The sequence below is a fragment of the Acinonyx jubatus genome, chromosome A1, assembly GCF_027475565.1.
Source record: "Acinonyx jubatus isolate Ajub_Pintada_27869175 chromosome A1, VMU_Ajub_asm_v1.0, whole genome shotgun sequence".
NCBI classification, from domain to species: Eukaryota; Metazoa; Chordata; class Mammalia; order Carnivora; family Felidae; genus Acinonyx; species Acinonyx jubatus.
The window spans coordinates 159,451,086-159,475,309 of NC_069380.1; the positions used below are offsets into that span (position 1 = coordinate 159,451,086).

General features: G+C 36.9%; 1 protein-coding gene and 1 long non-coding RNA gene across 4 annotated transcripts in view; one reads left to right on the plus strand and one right to left on the minus strand.

Annotated features, from left to right (window-relative positions):
• LOC128316260 (uncharacterized) overlaps window positions 1-4,964 on the minus strand; it is a 176,527-nt gene extending 171,563 nt beyond the window's left edge. The window contains exon 1 of the long non-coding RNA XR_008299858.1: window positions 4,843-4,964. This is a non-coding gene — a long non-coding RNA (uncharacterized LOC128316260). The remainder of the gene's footprint in view (window positions 1-4,842) is intronic.
• FAM174A (family with sequence similarity 174 member A) overlaps window positions 4,947-24,224 on the plus strand; it is a 37,718-nt gene continuing 18,440 nt past the window's right edge. The window contains exon 1 of one of the 3 annotated variants that reach the window (XM_053225167.1): window positions 4,947-5,608. In XM_053225167.1, coding sequence (XP_053081142.1) covers window positions 5,169-5,608 — 440 coding nt within the window. In that variant the 5' untranslated portion in view covers window positions 4,947-5,168. The remainder of the gene's footprint in view (window positions 5,609-24,224) is intronic. The other 2 variants (XM_015080434.3, XM_027037264.2) reach the window with 2 other exon arrangements.

The following is a 24,224-nucleotide window of genomic DNA, read 5'->3' on the forward strand; positions in this document are numbered from 1 at the left end:
TGTATTTTGTTTATTGAAGGGTAATTATTTGCTGTAACCTAATATTTGTAAACTTTTGACCCAATGTTATACAATGGCATCTGTATTTCAATTGCCTGAAAATATTTTTATTTCACCATATATTTTAGAAGCTAATTTTATCACCTATTTAATTCAAGATTAATAGCTGTTTTATTTTTCTAGCAACTTAAAGATGTCATTACATTTGTCTCCTGGTCTACACTGTTTCTAATTAAATGTATGCCTTCATTTCTATCATTATTTTTTAATGTAATGCATCTTTTTTTATATATCTCCCTTCAAGATATTCTATTTTGGATTCTGATATTTGTGACTGTCTACAGGAGTCTGAAATGCCTAAAGGTAGTTTTCTTTGTATTCTGATGTGATCCTCTTGGCACTGTAAGTAAACATTTTCTGCTCTCATTTTTCAAAAATGTTTATTGCCTCACTATATTCTGATTTTTCTTTTGGAGCTCCAATGCACATATTAAATCATATAATAGTGTCCCTTAAGATCATGAGGTTCTGTTCACTTTTCTTGAATCTTTATATCTCTGTTCCTGAGGCTATATTTTCTATGTTCCAAATCCCTCTAAACTGGAGAGGTTGGGACTCCAAACTCTGCGTCCTCTAAGAATCATATTAGGCCTTGGTTTTAAGCTTTGTTGGAGTGGGCCTTTCTCTGAGTGTGGCCTTTATCATTCAGCAGTGACTCAACTTGATTTCCATGTTGTTAGGAGTTATTAAGGTCTATTCAGTATGTCTGGGCCAAAATTTCAAGGTCCTCAGCACTCTAATGTCTTAACATCTCTGTTCTGCTCTCACCTCTGTAGCAGTCACTCTCCTATAAGCGTTGAGGGGCCATGCCTGTGGCTGTCCAGCCCAGCTCTCAGTAAAGGACTTATGGGGAACCCTCATATGAATGACATAACTCTACAGACTCCTTCTCTTAATCCCTGCCCCACAGATTCCAACCACTTCAAACTCTCATTCATCTCTGCCTCTTTAGATAAGAAAGACTTCCATATTCTGACTGAATTTCAGATCACTGCATTGGAGCTGGGAAATTTTCCCCACACAGAGGTCCAGAGCAACTGTAGGCTCACCTTTTTCTTTCCTCTCAGGAACCATAGCCCATTAGTGTGGTAATTTTCTTTTAGACACTTAATTCTAACATTTATTCATGTTCCTACTTGGTTATGCTGTGCTTATCCCAATAGCACTGTTCCCTTATTCTTGAACTATTGCTCTTTAGTTGTCTAACTGACATTCCAATTCTGCCTTTATACTCTAGGTTTCAGTAAGTTCTCTTGGCCTCTTGGTTATGTAATCAGTTCATATTCTCTTTTCTGGACAATTGGACTCTGTTTACTTTTGGATTTCAGGATATAGACAATCCACTGATATGGAAGTTTCTGCCCCTTAAAAGGTAAGAGATTCCTTCAGTCAGATATGACTATGAATGACTATTACAGTTGAGCCATCCTCCCATCTTCCCTCATTTTAGTGGACAAGGAGATTCTAACATGAGGGAACACTTATTGAGCCTTGCTCGCCATTACATTGAACTAAAAATGAAATACATATCAATATAAACTTTCTTTTTTTTCTTTGTTAGCATAAATACAATTTGGCTAGAGACTAGAAAACATCCATCTAAATATTAAAATTCCCAGATTCCTGAAAGCCAGAAGTGCCCATGTAACACGTCTTTCCAATGAAATGCATGTCAAGGGCATAAGGTAGGACTTTGTGGTAACCAGTTGTTTTCGTTTAAAAAAAGATGCACATGGCTCCTCATTTCTCATTATGCCTATTGTCTCCTTGAGAATTATGCCTATTGCCTTTCCACTCACCCATTCTGCTTCGTGAAGTTCTGATCTTAGACTTGTGAAGGACACGACCCAGGAGGCCATGAGATCCCAGAATGAGAGGTGCCTGGAGTAAAAGTGAACTCAGTCTTTGGCCTGGAACCAAGCCTATACAAGGTCAGCTTAAATTAGTCAACCTCAGCTTCATCAAACATGTGCAAAATAAATGCCTATTTGCTGTATGCCACTGAGATCTTTTTGCTATTGGTTATGGAGCACTGATTTGAGACCAAGCTGGTTGAGACTATAAGCTAGGGTCAAAAATTGGAAACTCTTAATTAGGAGAAGATAAAAATGTAAGAGGAAATAGCCCCCCTCTGCTGCTAGACTGCCCAGCTCTTTTTCACTCAAATGGATTTTCACCCAAATGATGGTTCTGTGTTTCAGTTTCCTTAATTACGAAACAGGAATAATGATGGCTTTTTGTGAGGATTAAACACATAATAGCTTAACATTTGATAATATGAATTCTAGTACACAATAGATACTTAATTAGTACTCAGTATCATTATTCAATACCAGACTGTAGGCTTTAGACTTTACTCAGCAGGCCACTGTATTTTCATGGAAGACTGTTGTCGGTCAGCTGAGGTATTCCTTGATAAATCAGAATAATGGCAACCTTTTCCCATTATGCATATTAACTTAAGTAAGTTTATATAAATTCTTTGTTATAAGAATTTTTCTCACTTATATGTTTCTAAATCTCTATTGGTCGGCACAACTTGTTGACAAGCCAAATGAAAACATGGAAATGAACATGTAGTTTTATTGTTAATAGTGATAATTCAGAAACACTCATTATATAATTTGGTATAATTATATAATGTTTTTTAAATAGACATGTGTGGCTCAAGTTGTCATTTTATACACAAGCAAAATATAGTACTTTCTCCCGGGAAACTTGCTCCTAGTTCCTGTGATGAAATTGAAAATATTTTTTTTTTTCATTATGCTTTGGAAATAATAGTGTTCTTCCAAGAACACAATAATTTGTAGCTGGTTTGCAGTCCTCACTGTTGTTGAGGACTAAAAATCTCTGGATAAGAATATACTTGGTGTTGTTATTTTAAAAGAGATCTGAGCTTGAAAGTTTACCCCAGAAGTAGTACATAAAGTTTAATTAAAGGTAAAAAGGGCTGGGACCCAAATAACCAACATAATAGCTCTAGCAATATAAAAAAATGATTCCCTGTCAGAAGCACAAAAAAGAATTAATGAAAAAGATGACAGGGAAGTGGGTAAGATTTGACAACATCTGGATGCATGTGGCAAGGGAAAGGAAAAAGATCCTTAAACTTTAATGCAAATGAAAATCACTCTGAGAGCTTAGTAAAAATGCAGATGGTCCTTGTCCCCAATCCCAAGAATTCTAGCTCAGAATTTCTGGAATAGTGACCTAAACCTGCATTTTAAACATACTCCATTTCAGATTCTGATTCAGGTGGCTGAGAGTAATATTTGGAAAAAAATCAGAACATGACATACTCTAATCATTTAGAAACAATAATTTGACTCTGCTATTTAAATTATTTAGTACTTTGTATATTCCAGTTACTGGCAAAGACTGCTGCAGATGGTAAACCAATTGTAAAGGATGGCTCCGATTTTATACTTGAGCATCTTGGAGAAGAATAATGCCATCAAATCAAAATAAAGTACACACTGGTAAAATGATATATTTTAAGGAAGGAAAGATGATACCTTTTTTGGGGGGGTGGGGGGGTTGATGTGTTGTATACTGGAGGTTTTTGAGAGGTGGTGGAGAGCATATAATACCAACACTCTTCTATATACGACTCTGATGAAAATTGTGAATCAAGGAAGATAGAAAATCCAAACAGCCATTTTATTACTGATAAGTGCCAGGTTGAAAGCTAAAATTAGGGTGTGTCACTAATGCTCTCCCGCACACTGCAACCCAGAATTAAGATGTCTAGTCCCTGTAATTTTACCAGGCAGGAGCAATTGCATTACTCTGTTACTTCCAAGTGGCTAAAAGATATTATCCTATCTACACTACCTACAAAAGCCCTTTACAAAAGTTTTACCCTAGATCTGTACTTGTCATTTGTAACACTTCAGAATTCAGAATTAATGTAACTGCTCATTGTGTTATCTCTACTTGAACTTAAGTGCTATAAGAGCAAGGATCCAATCTTATTTGTCTATTGTCCGATACACATAATTTACCACAATGCTAATCAAGGAGTAGAATTTCTAATCAATTTGTTGAATAAGTAAGTGTTTTTAAATAAGAACAAATATTCACTTTGGCTTGCGGTCCGGCCTCTTTTGTTTATAGTTATCTGCTCAAACCAACATTCTATATTACTTATGTCAAAGTTAAACAGATAAGGAAGATTTTACTCAAAATTATCGCACAACTCTATTCTAGTTCAAGTCCTCAGAAACAGCTGGAGATTTTAAAAGCTGAGGTAGGGTGCATCATAGAACACCTGTGTTTACTAATTGGTCTTCCCGGAGGGAAGTGGTTAATTTCTCTCATAGTTTTGTGACAGAAGGTAGTTTTAGAACTTGGTCAAGGGACCTGCCTGAGTTAGGCTCTCCTACCCTTCCACAGAGCCTGGGACTTATTAGGGTGGCTGTCTTCTTTGTTGATCACATTTCAAAAAAGATGTTCCTTAAGAAATACAGCCTTTGGTTGTAAAACTGGCAAGAACTTTTAAAAGGATTTGTATCTCAGAAAGGCAGAGAATGAATTTACAATCACAAGTTTCTAAAGTAAATGCACTAAGGAAAGGGAGTCAGGGTCTTAGAGACAGTCGGAAACATGACCGTAATTTGTACCTGAGCTGAGGCAAAGTCAAGCTCGCTTGATCAATGATTAGCTGTGTTTCTGCAGTTTTGCACCAAGGACCTCAATTATGAGCTTCCGATTTCTCATGGTTTTCCCAAGCAGAGTTGCTGCACACTTTATACCATCCTTTCGTGTTTACTTTCTTACCTGTGACGAAACCGAAAGATTTGCCCTTGTCCTGGCAAGGCGCGTGCGCAGACTACCAGGCGCGCCTGACGTCATTAGACGCGCCTGCCCCTACTTGTTAGCAACCTAAAGCGTCCGTAGTATCACTGGCTGCTGAGATGTACGAACTTCCGGTTTTCTTGGCCGCTGCCGCTGCCGCTGTTGCTGCCCCTACCACCTGCCACGGCTGGGCCTCAGTTCCCGATTTGGTCACCTCTTCTTCGTTCTCCACTGCGCCCATGGTTCCTCTTGGAGCCAGGGCGGCGAGCCTGGCGGCTCCCGCGTGGTGAGAGGACGGTCCGGGGACGATGAAGGCCCCGCACTGCAACTGCTGCCTCAGTCCCCTCTTGATCTCCGCTTTCCTGCTTCTGCTACTGCTGCCAGGTTTGGGAGGGCCTTTGGCTGTAATGCTGCAGGCGGCCGAGGCCGCGCCGGACCCCGGGCCTCCGGACCGCGGGCCGCGGACCCTGTCGCCCGTGCCTCCGGGTCCCGCCGTTGCCCAGTCCACGGGCCGCGCTCCCGCAGAAGCTAAAGGGCCGCGGGGCTCTGAGGGCGGCAATGGCAGCAGCCCCCGGGCAGGACTTGCGTCAGAAGACTCAGGAGGGAAGGCCGGGGAAGAAGACTCATTGGGTGGCAGCCTTGCTGTGAGCCCCAACCCCGGCGACAAGCCAATGACCCAGCGGGCCCTGACCGTGTTGATGGTGGTGAGCGGCGCGGTGCTGGTGTACTTCGTCGTCAGGACGGTCAGGTGAGGCAAAGCCTCAGTGAGCTTTCCCTGCAGGCCTAAGATGGGCTGCCTGGTGACCTACCAAGGCAGATTTCTTTGACCTGGTGTTACTCCTCCCTGCCCCCATTATCAAGGGTGCCTGCCTGAGATCATGACGGTTGTCTTTAAAAGCCTATGTACTATAAGAAGTTAAACAACCAAGTAGTTACTCGCTTTCATTTATTAATTATAAATTAATACCTCACCTCCAAATCTCTTTACCTTGTTCAAAGGGCATGCTTTCCTCTTAGGAACTAATCTTGTATTTGACCACACTATCTTGTAATACTTCTGTTTTTCTGCTTTATATATTGTTGCGTACTTTCATTTTGCCTATCAGAATGCAGACCTCTTAAGGGCAGGATTCCTATTTAGTAGCGTCTGTGAGTCCTAGAGTTCTTTGTATGGTACTGTTACTTACTAGAAAATCATTACTATTTGGAATAATAGTAGTGCAGAAAAACCTTATGAATATTTTATCTCATAAAATTTAAGAGAAGAAAAGTTATTCCTTACCAGCATTTTCTTGTTATTGGTCTTTAATCTTCCCTTAAGTAATTTGCTTATACTATATGAAGTTTCCTGCATTCCACTGTTTTCGACCTGGAAAAGTAACAATTTTGTATGCTTCAATCAATGTCATATACCCCATTAGTTAGAAACAGCATTCATTTTGCATGGCACAAAGTATTTAAATGCACAATGTTATCAGTTGCATGGTAACATTTCCTTTCCTATGTGGCAAAGGAAAAAAAAAAAAGGCAAATATAGTCACTTTTAATATTGGAGCAATTATTTAATACCTAACAAAACTAAACATATCTGAATTTAAATATATCAAATTTTGAATTAGTAAGTGGATAAATTTGATATTTCACCCTCTGAAAAATCCTTTCTAAAATGAATTCATCTATAAATAATAGTTCTAAGTCATTCAAAAGTTTAAATTTACAAAATAAATTTTTTGAGCCTATTCTTACTATAGAATGCTAGATTGTGGAGTTCTTTAAATATTAGATTTGGAACAGAAATGATGACTTAAATAACACCTTAAATATGACAAAGATGACTCAGGAGAGTAAAGTGATTTATCTAGTGTCCCACGGGGTCTAAGGATAATCCAGGATTGTAAATTCCACTCTTTGTTTGATTTTTTTTTCCCTCTTTTTTTTCCCCTTTAACAAGATGTCTAGGTCTGACATATGATCAGACTTTTGATTAAGTAGACCAGGTCATTATGTTGTAAATACCAGGTTATGAATAAAAGTAGATGTTAGATTGCCACTTATTATTCTACTTAATGCCTTATAAAGTTGAAAAGGAATGATATCCAATTGGTGACATTTATTATGATAATAACCTTCATTTGATACATTCTTTTATTACTGATGTAAATTGTTTTATGGCATCAATCATAATATTTAAATATTCCATGTAATAAGATTGAGTTAGAACAAATCTGTAATAAGACTTACAATGCTGAAAATCTATAAGATGATTAAAGTGGCTTCGTTGGTTACTCCCTCTCTGAAGAGTTGACTTACAGAGCCAAGGCTTCATTATTTGAAGGATCCATCCAAGAAAAGTGCTGAGGAAGCACTAAGTAGTTTTTACCTCCTGTGGAGTTTTGGTGTAGTATTAAAAAACAAACTATGCACTAGTATCTAAGAAGGCTATTAAAATGCTCTTCCTTTTTCCAAGTTCATATCTATGTGAACAGCAATTTTCTTCATATATTTCAACCAAACACTTTGGAAATGATTGCAGGAGAAAATATGAAAACCTGGCAGTTTATCTTTTTCTGTGTAGTTCTGTTTGTTTAAGCCAGACATTGAAGGGATTTGGAAAAGTCTGTCAGTGTGACTTTTTCACTTTTTTGGTTTTCTTTTTGACAATATGTTTTTCATAAAAAAGTTAACATGTAATGGATTTATTTTAAATGATATTTTAAAAGTTTCTTACATTTAATTAACATTAAATATTGATATGCATAGTTCACATGAATATAAATTCTTTGGAATCCTGAATAATTTTTAACAATGTAAAAGACCAAAACATTTGAGAACCACTGGTGTAAATCGCATTATCTGAGGTGGGTACTATTGGTTCACAAAGCCAGTGAATCCAGGTCCACTTTCTGTTAAAGTGGAAGTAAGTAAATATTCGTGAGGTGTTAAAGACATTACCACCAAACTGAGACTTTGTTTTTGATATAAAGATTAGAAGACTTTGATATAAAGATTGAAGCAGAAATTATTTTTCTCACTATCTGTTATTTAGTGCTATCTGTACAGTCCTATGAAAGTCCAGAGTACCCTGAGTATTATATTTCTTATACTTGTAAATTATGGGCCTGATGATAACTTTGGGATGATCCTTATGTTTTTATTTTGCTTCTATAATTTGCTTTTATAAATCTTATATATAATGTTTATTGCCATTGATTTTCTGTCTTCATTTCTATAATGCTCAAAAGAGTACAGACTTTTCGGTATGATTCTATTGGATAACTCACTAACATAGTGTATGTTAAAAGCCAAATTCTGAACTATAGCTTAGGAAAACTGTGCTCTTTAACCAGCATCTAATATATTCATTCAGTTCAAGTCCTAAAATTAGCTGGCTACCTGATGTCCAAAGCTTGATTGTTGCTGACAGTGTTTGGGCAATGTTCAGAACTCATATATTTGCGTCCAGATTATGGGATGAAATTATTTATTTTGGTGAATTATTTATTTTGGTGAATGCTCATTTTGCCTCCCCACTTTAAAAGTATTTGTCACAGCACACCAGTGCTAGTTTATTTGTGTCACGGGAAAGAATGGGTGAAAATGATTTCCCTAACTCTTCTGTGGTAACATTTATGAGGAGAATATTTTATTTGTAAAATACTTGAACTCCATGAAATTTCCAAATTGTTTTGTTTTAATCTAACTCAGTTACAATGAATATGTAACTAGAAATAACATTAACTTGGAACCTGAAAATATTCCAAAGAACAATTAGATTATCTCAGTAGAAATTGGAAAATGTATACAAAGGAAAGAGTAGGCTTCCTAATATTAAAAATACCCAGTTTCTATGATAAGAGGCTCCTTGTCTGTCTTATCTTCTGCTATATCCTAAGTGCTAAATATTATGTACAACATATGATAGGCTTTGTATAAGTAGTTGTCTAATGGTTGAGCATTCTTATTTTTTTTTATATTGTTATAGATGGTGAAGATTTAGCAATTTAATGGTATTTGCTTCTTATTGATAGAATAAGGAGGAATGAACATCTCCATTAATACTTAGATTTGCTTTCTCTCTGTAGGACATTCTTGTCACAGTAAAATCTATAAAGCAAGAAAAAAAATTGTAGGGTCATTATTTTTTAGCATGTAGGTTGATTATTATAAACAATTATTATAAGCAATTTTGGTATAACTTTGTGAAGAATGGTCCTTGCCTTAAAAGCAGGAAATTATTTCTTTTTTCATGCCACGGCATTGATGCTTTTTCATTTTGTATTCAATATGGTATATTAGGAGACCAAGGCTTAGATTCCAATCCTGACCCTTTCTTCCTTTCTGATCTTTAGCAAGTCACTTAACCTTTCCAGTGTAACATCTCCTCATTAAAAATGGGGAAAGAAAGGTACTTTATATAGTGGAGATGAGCATGAAATTTAGTATGCTGGCCTTTATTTAGGCAGTCAGTATTTATTCAGCTGCTCATAACTAGGCACTGGGGATCTGTTGTGAGCGAAATAGACATTTCTTCCTCCATGGCACTTATAGACTAGAGGAGCAGAGAGACACTAATCAAACAATTGTTATAATGAAGAACACACAGGATGCTATGAAAAAGTAATAAAAGGCAAGTACTATTAATACCTAGTGTCTAGTAATTACACAATATTAATTTAATTTTAATTGTTCCTATACCAATAAACTAAGACACAAAATTAGTTTTCTTTAACCTTAGTTTCTAACTGAAACATTATTTTTTTAATTTAATTTTATTTTAATTTAATAATTATTTTATTTTATTTTATTTTATTTTTTAACATTATTTTAAATAATTTGTCCAAGGACACATGGTTGGGCCATGGCAAAACTGCATTGAAACCTAGCTCTGTCTGAACTTTTCCAACATGCCTAGTTACCATCCTGCTTCCTGTGATTACTTAAAGTAACCAATTTAAAGTGATACTGTACATAAGGATGGCTAGCTTATTTTCGAACAAAAAACAAGTGAATATTATATGCACAGTATCTTTCTGTTTAAACATGGTGAGTTTTGTGAATATTAAAAGTCTCAAATTTTATTTTTAAAAAGTGAGTTAACCTTGGCATTTATTGATTATTAATAAATAATATAATATCCTATATTAAATAATTTAATATCCTACCTCAATTCCCTGCTTCCTGTCCCTCCTCCAAAGGTTTTCTTGATTTGCTAGACACAGTCTGGGAGTAGTGTTATTTTACAGCAACTTCTATTAATCTAATCATACATATTTCTACCTCAATTCCTCCTGGAGCAATTCATTATTGAATTATGGATGTGGGATTGGTAATATCTTTCCCATCTGGTTACTTACAAGAAGCTTGTAAACTCATAAGACATCAATAGGAATCACTCATTTTAGGCAAAAATAGGGAATACTTTCACTAGTTAACATTTATATATTTTCTCACTGCCATTTATTTGGTAAATACTCTTGAGCACTTAAATTGTGTCAGTGGTGGGCCCTGTGGTGAGAATTAGCAGGGCTCAAGATGCGGGAAGTCTCTGCCTTTTTGGGACTCCATTCTATGTGTTTATGCATCCTTGGAAAGTGGAATTTTCTCAACATGTACAAATTGTCCTGGTTTGGCATCATTTGTTCAGCTAGGTAGTATATATTGAATGTTTTATACAAAGACTCAGAGCTTGGAAATATATTTAACAAGTATACATTCTTAAAGAATTGATATTCTTTGCACAGATGAAACTTAACCTTCCCAAAATGTTTAGCCGTACACTTAAAATACTGTAAAATGTTAATTTGGCTTTGAGGTCAAATGCCAAAATGTCAAGGTGATTATGTATCAGTGATATACCAATCTCATATGTCCAGGATCATTGAGAAATGAAGTTGATGGAGAACTTAGAGAAACTCTATGACAGCAGAGGCAATTTACTTATTTTTCATCCAGGACTAAGCATAGTATTTGCACCCAGATATTTAATAAATGGAATAGGTTTGACTAGACTAAGAAAATAAATGTTTAGTTAGGGAGAATAGTCATTAGGTTTCTCAAAAGAAATAACATCCCTCCCTCCCTCGAAGAAAGAAAGAAATGACATCTCTCATCTATCTCCTTATATATACTTTTCCTTTCCTGCTTCCTTCTAATATTAAAGAATTAGGTTACTGCTTGTATCACTTACTATTTTGGTTGGAATAGTAACCATAAAACATGGTTCATGAAACAACCCTGGCTAACTTAAACTAGAAGGGATTTATTTATTTATTTATTTATTTATTTATTTATTTATATCTCAAAAAGTCAAAGAGTAACTAAAGAATCAGGTTTTGGTAATAGGTAGGAACTAAAAGCAGCTTAGGAGATAAGAACCCAAAACAGAAGTTTCTTTCCACCCTACTGTATAGATATGCAGTGGTTTTCCCTTTTTTTGTCCCTCAGCTCAGGGATTGAATTCCTTGGATGGAGAAATAAATTTGGCCTATCTTTTAGCAGAGATGGTAGCAATCCTAATATCTCACCAGACTATTGTGGTAGAGATACTACCAATAAAGGAATATGAGTGCAAACAGGAAAAGGATGCAGTCACCAAAAACAACAGATGTTTACCTCTCTGATCCATCTTTGCTCTAGGTTTCAAGGAGGAATATAAATTATTCATACCCATCTTGCTAGATGTTTTTTAATCCAGCGGTTTAAAATTTTTTTTAACAGTTATTTATTTTTGAGAGAGAGACAGAGTGTGAGTGGGGGTGGGGCAGAGAGAGGGAGATACAGAATCTGAAGCAGGCTCCAGGCTCTGAGCTGTCAGCACAGAGCCCAATGCAGGGCTCAAATTCACGAGCTGCAAGATCATGACCCGAGCAGAAGTCAGATGCTTAACCAACTGAACCACCCAGGCGCCCCTAATCCATCAGTTTAAAGTGCCAGTTCTCATGCCTGGCTCAAAAAGTATACTGCAATTTTACCACCAGTCTGTAAAGTCACTACCTTCAAATTACTAAGTGTTCTTTTTTTTCTTATTTTTTTTAATGTTTGTTAACTTTTTGAGAGAGAGACACACAGAGCATGAGCAGGGGAGGAGCAGAGAGAAAGAGAGACAGAGACAGAATATGAAACAGGCTCCAGGCTCTGAGCTGTCAGCACAGAACCCGACAAGGGGTTTGAACTCACGAACTGAACGGTGAGATCATGACCTAAGCCGAAGTCAGACCCCCAACTGACTGAACCACCCAGCGCTCCCCAAGTGTTCTTTATTCTACAAGGAGAGTCTTTATTCTGAACAGTTTGGCTGTATTTGTTATCATTTAGTTCTTGAGTAATTTTTCCTCTCCTGACTTCTGTTCCAATATGCTATCATGATCCCATTTCAGTGTAGCCTGATGGGAAGTCAGATTCCCTGAATTCTTATAGTAGCTTTTTATGAGAATACACTTGGTGTATATCCTTGGGTGAGTTAAATGGCAACCCTAAGGTTTAGCTTAGGTGTTGCAAAATAGAGAAAATGATAGTATTTACCAGAAAGGATTGTGTGAAGAATCTCTACAAAACACTTAGCACAGTTCCTGGGGCATAATAACTGCTTAATGAATTTTAATAGTGATAACTATTATTTTTCTTCTTTCATTACTCTTTTCTGATCTCTTCCACTTGTCTTTTCTGTTTTCACCTGTAATAATCTTGGCTTTAGGGAATGCTTTTAAAACTATTTCTTTCCTCTGTTTTTGTTTTTTACATGTGATAGCAGGATTTTCTGTATTTAAGCAGTGTTTATCAGGTATGCAGTTCTGGGAGGCAAAAGCAATGAGGTTAATTTGTTGGGGGTATCTGGGCCAGGGCAATGCTTCCCAACCTTTTCCATGTCATGCCATACTTAGAAATTAATATCCATGTGGGGTAAATGCTTAAGACTATTTACTCTGATCTCTGTCCACCTTGAACCCTGATAGCAACCCAAGGGCTGAGGGTATTTTTGTTTTGGCACATCAGTAAACCATTTTCATATGTGGCACAGTGGTTGGGGAGTGTTTGTAAAATAGTGATGTATGTGACTATGCAAAGACGTGGTTGGACAAGTTATTGTATGGGCCACGTTTAATTCCAGTCAAATCATTTCATGATTAAGTTTGAGTGACTATTATGTCACTTCATAAACTGTTCTGGGCATTGGATCTTAAAGGATAAGTAAGATGATATTGTTTCTCAAGGAGCTTAACATCTAGGGTAAAGTAGATGCTTTTTGTGATAACACATTGAACTTTTAGGAGTATGTTGCAAGAGATCAAGCTAATTGGTGGGGGCTGCTTGGAAATCTCATTCCCATAGACAAAACTATTTGGACAGTCACTTAGTACAGCAAAAAATATTAAATTTAAATAGAAGGCTTGTTATTCCTAATCAGCATGAATGATCTAAAAACTTTCCCTATAACTGAATCTACTTTTCAGTCGGCCTTTTCTCCTGGGATATGTTTTGGTCACTCTTAACAATCTCGGCTATGCTGTCAGGGAGAAGTATTGAATAGAAGAGAGAGAGGAGTATTCATTTAAGAATGTAGTGTTGAAATATATTTAGATATTAGTAATATGAAAAGAGCTAGTAGAAAAAGAAATATTGAAGTTAAAGGTAAGGAAGGTCCTTCAGAAATCATGGAGAGAAAGAATCTGAATAAAACCAATGTGTAGGAATAGCGTGGGTGAGAAGGGAGAGATAACCTCCATTGAAATGTCCCTATTTTCACACCTTTCATTTCCTCCTCTGGTTGTTGAAGTCTGGTTTTACTTCTACCATTCTAAAAGTGCCCTTGCAGGGGATAATTAATAACCTTTTCACATCAGTTCATGGACACTTTTCCTGTCTTTCCTGTAGCACTCAATATTTTATCTCTTACTTCATCTTCTGATTTTCTTAACTCTTTCAATATTTGTTGTCCATGTTATCCATGAACTTATTTCTCCAAGGACTCTTCTTCCTGCTCTTAGAATTCTTTTACACCTCTAATCTGAAGAACAGTCCATATCTTATTCATATTTATTCCCTAAAGACCCCACCCAGTTCCTGGAAGACAAAGACTTTATTAAATGTTTGTGGAAGAGAATGACTTTCACCTCTTTTATATTTGGGAATTTTCTAGGTCCTTTCCTTAACTCTGCAGTTTGACTGCCCATGTGTTTTGAGTGATCCATCAAAAATTCACTTCTTTAAATACCACCTCTAAGTTATTAACTGCCTCTGAGTTTCCATCATGTATAACCACCCAACTTTTACTGGATGTATGATTCAAACTCATAAAGTTGAAACTTGTAACCATCATTTTTGTCCCCAAACTTTTCCCTCACTGTTCTCTAAAGGTAAATGGTATCACCATATACATAGTTTCTTGAACTAGATACCTGAGCCATGCCAAGTCTCCCTTTTGTTTACCTTCTACATCCGCTCATAGAGTTTCATTTTCTAAATAGCTCTTGACTACATTACCACTTGGCCAGCTTCACTAATATCACGTTCCTTTAGGCTCATATCATTTGACTACTGGTGGTACTATTCTAACTTGTCTCTTCACTCCCAAGTATATCTGTCTTTCAACCTACATTCTAAACAGCTAGCATTCCTTTTGAAGTGTAGATCCAATCATTCTCTGTGCTTATAATTTTTGCTTTATGGCTGTGCAATATGGTAGCCAACTACATGTGGCTTTAAAAACTCAAGTAAATTAGAATTAAATTCTATTTGTTAGATGCAGTAGCCACATTTCACAGATCAATAATCACATGAGTGTATTGGCTACCATATTGGACTGCACAGTATAGGATATTTCTATCATTGCAGAAAGTTCTGTTGGGCATTGTTACTCTATGGCATCTGATGGGATAAGGTTCATATTCCTTAGCTTAGCATGTAAGGTCCTCCCCAATCTTTTTTTCATCATTTTCCATGTATATCTTGTGTTCTAGTCTCAAATGGGCCATATTTTTATGGAAATGTATTTTTCAAACAAAGAGATTGCATGCATTCTTTGTTTTATCTAACATTTCTTTTAAGATGGAAATAAAACATCAGCTGTATCAAAAACCCTTTGTGGCGCCAGACCCCTTTGTTGTCTTAGCTCATTCAGGGTGCTATCACAAAGGTACTACAGACCATGTGGCTTATAAACAACAGACATTTATTTCTCACAATTCTTGATGCTGGGAGTCCAGCATCATGGTACTGACATTTTTGGTATCTGGCTAAAGCTTAGTTTTTGATTCATTAACAGTGTCTCCTAGCTGATTTTATTCTTTTAATTTTTGAAATGTTTATTTGTTTTTGAGAGACAGAGAGAGACAGAGCATGAGTGGGGGAGTGGCAGAGAGAGAAGGAGACACGGAATCCGAAGCAGGCTCCAGACTCTGAGCTGTCAACACAGAACCCAACACAGGGCTCGAACTCACAAACTGTAAGATCATGACCTGAGCCAAAGTCAGATGCTTAACTGACTCAGCCACCCAGGTGCCCCACTTCACATATTTTCTGTACTTGAAGAGCTGTGGACTCAGCATCTGTGGCTGTGCAGAAAAGTCAATTGGGGCCCTTTAAAATACATAAATATGTGTATATATTTATTCAAGATAATATTCATTACATATATCTAAGATAAATGCAGTAATCAGGATGAGTTGTATAAGTGTAACTGGGAGATGCATTTTCTGGTAACTAAGAAAGTTTGGATTTGGGACAAACAGGAGAAACTGAATTGAGAAGCATCTTGTTAGTTACAATGGAATTTTTCTGAAGATAAATAATCAACAAATAGAATTATGAAACTTTAGTGCTAATATTCAGATGGTATATTCCAGTATACTCCTCCAGTATATTTAGACCAATTGTTACAGCCCTTGTCTGTCTTGATTAGTTGATTCTACGTCTTGCAGTTGTTAAATAGCTGAATATCTAGAATACAACCTCTGCTTTTCCTTCTCTTCAGAGTTTGAGTTGTTTTGTCCATTGCCCTTGTTGGTATTTATCTTCTATATTACAGCATTTGCCTTTAACTTTATTTTTGATACTGTCAAATTTATGTTTTTAATTTACTTTAATTTGTCTTTTCTCAAATATGAGAAAGACAATAAAAAGTTAAAGTTGGGTTGCAAGGTATGTCTTGATAAGTTGCATTGCTCAGTATGATGTAAAACATAGCATGAAAAATACCTCAATCATAAATTTGGAATCTTATAGTAATTAAAATCATTTTCCTAAGAAATCATTTAGGTTTTTCCAGGGCGCCGGGGTGGCTCAGTCAGTTAAATGACTGACTCTTGATTTTGGCTCAGGTCACGATCTCATGGTTCGTGAATTTGAGTCCCGTGTTCGGCTCTGTACTGGCAGCGTGGAGCCTGCTTGGGATTCTCTCTCTCTCTCTGTCTCTCTCTCTCTCTGTCTCTCTCTCTCCTACTCTCTCTACCCCTCCCCTGCTTGTGTTCCTCTGTCTCTCAAAATAAATAAAATATTTTAAAATAAATCATTTAGGTTTTTCCTAGTTATTTTCCAGAGATATTTACTGTTAATTTCTTTCATATTATTTTTTTTTCTATACCAATAAATAGGCATAGACTTGGCAATTCTCAGAATAACATGAAGATACTGAGTCTACTTAAGAGATAATGTTATTCCTTTGAGGTGGCCAAACCGTGTTATGTTTTTCTAAAGTAAAAATGCACTGTGGCTTGTCTCTAGTTTATATTATAATTTTATTTATTCACTGATTTTCTCAGTAATAAGACAAAAGGTGAAAAATAAACTTTTGTACTGGGTAACGTACATACATACAAATGTGTACATGTGTACTATTCCATGTAGGCTCCTACTCCTCTTTTATACTCAAGCCTGTAAATATCAATTCATGTTAGCAATACTATATTTTGAATAATTATAATCCTATGTTATCAATTATATCCTTTTTCTTTTCATTAGGCATATTAGACATATAGTTCATATTAGTTCATGTATGTTTATGCAGAACTTTCATAGAAATTTTTTTAATTTTTTTTTTTTTTTTTATTTGAGAGAGTGCACGAGCACATATGAGCTGTTGGAAGGGGGAGAAAGGGGGGAGAGAGAGAATCCCAAGCAGGCTTCATGCTGTCAATGCAAAGTCCCACATGGGGCTCCATCTCACGAACCATGGGATCATGACTTGAGCTGAAATCAAGAGCTGGATTCTTAACCGACTGAGCCACCCAGACACCACTATAAAGTTTTTTTTTTTAAATCAACATTATATTACTTTATCCTCACCTCTTATGTAGATGATTTTACAGATATTGGAATGCATTTGAGAGTCTGAATATTTTAATCAGGGTACCATAGCTTATGCTGAGATAATAAACAGTCTCAGTTCCAATGACTTAATGCAATAAAAGTTTATTTCTCCCTTATGAAAATGCAGCTGCAGGCCTGGGCTCTCCTCCAGGACAGTTGTCCTCTGCATAGCAACTCAGCAGTTTGGCTGACTTTGATCTTAGGGTTTTGCCCTTTCAACCTAAGCCCGCTACAGTGTCAGACCTTGGTAAAAGAGACTAAAGAATGCCCAGGGACTTTGATTGCCTCTGCCTGGAAAGTAGCCTAACTGAATGATGAGCTGGGAAGTGACAAAGTGAGAGAGAGTGTGTGTGTGTTCCAGATTTGGTGAGCCCTAGTATTGTCTGCCATATAAAGGGATATATCAAAGGTCATTGAGCTACAAAGTATCCAAGTTCCTGCAGAATCCAGAGTTTGAATTCTATTTTTGGTGTTCCTTCTATATTGCACAGCAGTTTTTGAAGTGATTGATTGATCACTTTTTCATTGGGATGAATTTGTATTTTACAGAACAGGAAAACAAATTCTTAATGATACTGAAAATAATAAAAAATAATGCTTTTGCAGTTAGCTTAGTCTGTACTATTTCCCGATGTTTTCTTACCCATAGGATACATTATAATGGATGCACATTGATCCCCACTGGAAAATTATCCTCTTTTTTTTTTTTTTTTAACTATACTAACTCTTGAGAAAGAGTTAATCTCCATCGCAGCTTCAAATTGCCTCATGTTCATTTTTGCCCATAGTTTCATGTGTTTTCTTCTACATTGACTCCCTAAAAAGTATTCTGATTGGCTTATCTTTATGGGCTAGGCCACATCATGGGTCACAATCCCTTCTAGAGATTGACTGATAGCCCTTGAAAAAAAGTATCTATCCCAGGATGGTTTTAGTTATGGCTGAGAGTAGGGGACTTTTGCACAGTAGAATATACCATTTACTGTTGTTACTCGTTCAAAAAAGCTTGTAGGGAAAGTAATTTTTCTTAGGATAGGGACAGCAGACATGACAGGTCTCATGATAGGAGGCCTTGTTCTAATATTAGAGCTCCATCTTTTTTAGTGGCAGAGACTGGCTATACTTCCACTGAAACCTAGCACTCTGAGGAGTACAATTTAAGAACTGTTGTGTTCATGAATTTGGGCTGCTCAGTCTCTGAGGAGAGAAAAAACTGAAAAGGTTTGGATGATCTAGATGGAGCTGAGACTACTGAATTACTGGAAAAACAAGGGTAGAATGAAAGTGAAAAGTTTTAGTGGGCTTATTATGTGGCACTGATTTTTTATCGAACTCTGCTAAGAAAAAAAGGTGAGTAATATATTTAGAATGTAGGGATTGGTAATAGAACCTGCCTAAAAGATTCTTAAAAAAGAATAACATCAGAAGGAAATACACATCTGAGTTATGGAAGATTGTCAGCCCATCTCAGAGAAGCTAAGATGCTAGGTGGCCTGATCAGTTAGGAGGTTTTTACCTGTAGGTAATAAAATGCCGGTTAAAAGTGACTTTAAAATAAGGACATATTTTGGTGGTGGCATTATTTGCTTGTCATGAATATGAACAAGGCTCAGACATGGTTCTGTGATTTTGTGGTAGCATCAAGAATTCTGGGTTTTTCCATCCTTGTCTCTTCATAAGATGGCTACCTCAGCTTTAAGCATTCTGTTCTCACACAGTAGTGTTTCAAACACAAAAAAGAAGGGGGCCTTTCCCAGAAACCACACTGCTAGAGTCATCCCCTTCTATCTCATTTGTCTGAACTGCTTTATCTGCTCAGCCCTAAACAATGACTGGCAAAAGGAAAATTATATTTCCATGATAGGTTTACACCAATTATTATGATCATTGTGTATCTCTTAGGGCTGGGCCCAATTGCTCTGTAAACAAAATCATGATTCTGTTAAAGCAAAGTAGGGTTTCCTTTTGGATAAACAAAAAGCATATTCTGTTTCTGTGATCAGAACTAAGAGATGGCCTTACCAAAACATAAATGTACTTGTTAATGCAAGTAGCTACTGGGTTATTAGTTTTACTGCAAAAGGATGAACCAGAAAATGCAGTTCACTAAAATAATATGTTCATTTTGGTATAGTGTGAGATAATTATATTAGGGATCAGAAGACTGTTTTGGTAACTGATTTTGTGACCTTGTTTAAAATTACTTTGATTCATTAGGAAGACAGTCTTGCTTAATGTTTTAAGATCCCAGACTCAGGAGCCAAATTGCCTGTGTTTGAATCCTAGCTCTACCATTTACTATCTCAAGTTTAATTTTTTCCAAGCCCTGCTTTTCTATGTATAAAATGAAGGTACTTATAGGATTGTTGTGAGGATTATATCAGGTAATTCTTGTAAGCTGCGTAGCTCACTGCCTGTCATATGTGCAGACTGGGTAAATGTTAACCTTATTAGTGATTTTGTATGTCTAGAGTTGTAATTGTAATATATTTTGGGGTTTTTACTCTGTTTTTTGATACCTCTTCACACCATTCTTTATACATGTAGTATTTGACCTCCTAAAATACCTATGATCAGCAAGATGTTAGGACTGGCAAGATTATTAGAGCCAGGGTGGGAGCTGAGGAGATTGTAAGAGAAACCCACTAGAGGGGTTGGTCTTAGAGTGGGAGGTGAAATAGGATGAACTTTGGAAATGCTGAGTTGTAAATAGTACTTTAAAGTTAGTTGGGGAATAATTCCATGCTGAATTCTTAGAAGTGGAGGTCAGAAGAATTTATCAAGCCTCACATCCCAAGTTTTAGTGCCAGGAAAAGAACACTAGGATATCCATGTAAAGACCAAGGCAAGAAATGAACAAGGGAGCTATGTGCTATGTACTTACTACATGACATGTCCTAGCTACGCTATATGGTACTTATTTAGGATTTACTTCACCTGGGGCTATCTACCATTATAAAAATAGGAGACAAGTCTAAACACAGGAACTGATTGCATGTGCTAAATTACAGGGAGCTGGGTGAGAAGAGATCTATCAGAGAAAATAGTGCAGTATCCTCAACATAGATGAACATGCATTTGATCTTTTTTAACTTTTAGGTGTTAGCAGTGAACATTTTACTGGAGATAAAGAATGGCAGGATACTTTGTTGAGGGAATCTTCTATTTAGTGCTGCACTTGGTCAAGGTCATGATAGTGACAGAGCTTGGTAGCTGATAGGCCAATAGAGAGGACCCAATTATAATTATGAAAGGAAGCCAAAAGAATTTTTAAAAAGCACCATAGTCTGAGAACTTCAACATGGGGTCAATTGCTCCTGAGAGCATTATTGTTTTACAGAAAAATGGAATAATCATAATAATATTGAGACATCTAAAATAGTAGAATTAGCTCATTTTATCCTGTATAATAGGGTAGAGATATTGTTAGCATTGGATATATCTCCATGTAGAATGCTGAGAATTTAAAAGAAAATAAGGAAAAAGTCAGTTTGGCTTTGAATGGATAAACTTCAATTATTTAGAATCTAAATGAAGTATAACTACACATTACAACATGGTAATTTTACATACCCAAAAGATGAAAATGAAACTGCTCAGTACAGGTTGCAAGCTGAATACTAGTGGTTCTTGTTTGGATAGCGTATGAGAATCATCCAGGCCCAACTTAAAACATCCTAAATGAGTATCTAAGAAGTCCTGGAGTGAGTGCATGTTTGATATGTTTAATTATTCTAGTCCTTCCCTCCCCCCCGCCCCCCACCCCGAGCCAGAAGGCTGTTATGTGTATTCTGATTTAACAATTGGCTAACTCCTATAGGTTTTGGTATAATTTTGGAGATGATGTTCTTTTCAGGCTTCTCTTACCCCAGAGGTGATGATTAACATATAAAATTGTAGGTTTTATTGGTACACATAGAAAATGCAATATATATGTGAATCCATATATTTTAGTTTGACGGATAGTAGGCATCTGCTTTATTCCATTCCCTGTGTGCTGTGGTTATCACGGTGAGCAAAAACAAATTTACTTCCTGCTCCCCTGAAATTAAATCTAGTAGGGAACACAAATAGTTTACACAAAAGAGTATACAAGTATATCATGAATAAATACTTCAAAGGACATGTACCGGGGGTGCTATGGAAGCCAGTACTAGGTGTTTATGTATGACCTAGTTAGGTAGATTAAGGAAGACTTCTCTAAGGAAGTGATAACTGAGCTGGAGCTGAAACATGAATAGGCATTAACTCAGCAACAGTGTGGTGTGTGGGGAAGAGTATGAGGCCAATGACAGAGCACGTATGGCCATTATATGGGAATGAGTTAGAAGGCTTTGTGGATGGCCATTATATGGGAATGAGTTAGAAGGCTTTGTGGATGGGGTGCAGAAGGTGAAGCAGAATGTAGAGTAAACAGCAAGGTGAGGCTAGCAAGGTAAATTAGGAGCCATGCTATGTTGGACTTTATAGGCCGTATTACACAATCATCACTGCTAAGCTAAAGGAAATTGTTGGAGATTTTAGAAAATGGAGGGAAGCTTAGTGGGTGGCCAGGTAGATAGTGCTATGGTTATTAAACTATTTTAATAGTCAAGGCAATTGGTGATAGCAGTGGTGAAGACCGTAAGTGGATTTCAGTATTTCTCAGGAAGTACAATCAATAGGACTTTGTGATTGTGACATCCATGAAGCTACACTGAATAGACTTCCCTTTAAGAGACCCTGCTGTAGGAAGCATAGTTGACCAACAACTTCCAGCTGCCACAGCTTTGGATCCATCATTGCATCCATGCCAGAGCCGTAATTCTTAGGCCTTTTCCAGCCAGTGACTGACTGTGGCTAAATCTGGCCATCCTGATTAACAGAGGACTCCCTCCTCTAATGGGCAGCTTTTGTGTGAGGACATGCCATTGTCCTGGTCAAAGCTTTCTCATAATTGCATTATTGTCTACTGCTCTTCCTAACCAATTATGCTTCTTTTCCACTCTCTTGCACAGGTCTAAGGCGTGCATTAGCCTTTGTAGGATCTCCTATTCTCTCCATCTGTCCTTCAGAGGCCTTCCCCCTAATAAATCTCCTCTAGTCTATTAATTAACAGACTTGGATCCTTCTGAAGGCTATGAGGGAATATTCTGAACTGAATGTTTATTTACCCCCCAAATTCATATGTGACTGTATTTGAAGATGGGATAAAAGTAAAATGAGGTCGTAAGGACAGTGCCCTCATCCAATAGGGCAGGTGCATCTTATAAGAAAAGGAAGAGATACAAGAGCTCTCTCCCTGTACACACAAAGAAGAGATCATGTGGGCACACAGTGAAATAGAAGCTGCCCACAAGCCAAGAGAAGAAGCCTCAGAATGAAACCTACCTTGCTCATACCTTGATGACTCTAAAATAGTAACAAATAAATTTCCATTGTTTAAGCAATTAATTTTATGGTATTTCATTATGGCAGCCTGAGCAGATTAATATATGGAAGGTTGTTCCAGATTTCTCTCCTTGACTCTTCATCTTCACTTGGAAGTCTATCTCCAAATTTCATCTTCTTTGTTCTCCTTTCTTTCTTTCTTTCTTTCTTTCTTTTCTTTTCTTTTCTTTTCTTTTCTTTTCTTTTCTTTTCTTTTTTTGACAATAGTCACACTGGATTAGGGCCCATTCTAAATGACTTTAACTTAATTGACTAGTTAAGACTCTATCTTCAAATAAAGTCACATTCTCAGGATCTAGGAGTTAGGATTTCAACATATGAATTTGGAGACACAGTTCAAGCCATAACATAGTCTTATCTCTTCTTGGTGTCTACTTCTTGAAGAACTTGAAGTGATAACTGACGGATTTGGTTTTGGCAATGGGATATGGAAATGAGAGACAGGTCAGATAAAAGTACTTTTATAATATGTTATATATCCAATTGAGTTGGATTTCTTGATAAATCATAGGTGGCTAAAATTGTGGCTCACTAATTTTTATTTGCATTATGTTACAGTGGCAAAGTAATCAGTTTCAAAATCATTCTTGGTCACTGATTTACTTTTTTGCCAAAAATAGTCAAGTCAAAAGTTTTGTAGTAGTTGTACATTTACTTATTAGGAATTACTCTGCTTGCTGGTGCGCCTAGGTGGCTCACTCGGTTAAGTATCTGACTTTGGCTCAGGTCATGATCTCATGGTCCATGAGTTAGAGCCCAGCGTCGGGCTCTGTGCTGGCAGCTCACAGCCTGGAGCCTGCTTCGGATTCTGTGTTTCCCTTTCTCTCTGCCCCTCCCCGGCTCATGCTCTGTCTCCCTCTGTCTCTCAAAAATAAATAAACGTATAAAAAACCAAAAAAAAAAAAAAATTACTCTGCTTGGGCACCTGGGTGGCTCATTCGGTTAAGCATCTGACTTGGGCTCAGGTCATCATCTTGCGGTTTGTGAGTTTGAGCCCTGCATTGGCTCTGGTTGACAACTCAGAACTTGGGGTCTGCTTCAGATTCTGTGTCTCCCTCTCTCTCTCTGCCCCTCCCTCACTCATGCTCTCTGTCTCAGAAATAAACATTAAAAAAAATTTTTTTTAATTTAATGTTTATTTTTGAGAGAGAGAGGGAGGGAGGGAGGGGCAAAGAGAGAGGGAGACACAGGATCTGAAGCAGGCTCCAGGCTCCCAGCTGTCAGCACAGACCCCAACATGGGGCTCGAACCCACAAACCATAAGATCATGACCTGAGCTTAACTCGGTTGCTCAACCGAGTGAGTCACCCAGGCGCCCCAGAAAAAATTTTTAAAAATTACTCAGCTTAATCATTATGTCTCTCATATAGAGAAGTTTCTGTGTATAAAATATCCAGTAGATGATATATTCCTCAGTTTAGTTTTGAATATGCTTTGGAAGAAATTAAGTAATATTACTTACATTATTCCATACTTAATACCTACAGGCTTTCATTTAAAAGAACACAAAAAGAATAAGACCAGATGGGTACTGCAAGTTACATTGATCAGTTTTCTCTCTTTCATAGAGTAGTAAAATGAAATGGAGTTTTATTCTGTTGTGTTTATTTTATGTAGCCTCATACATTTTT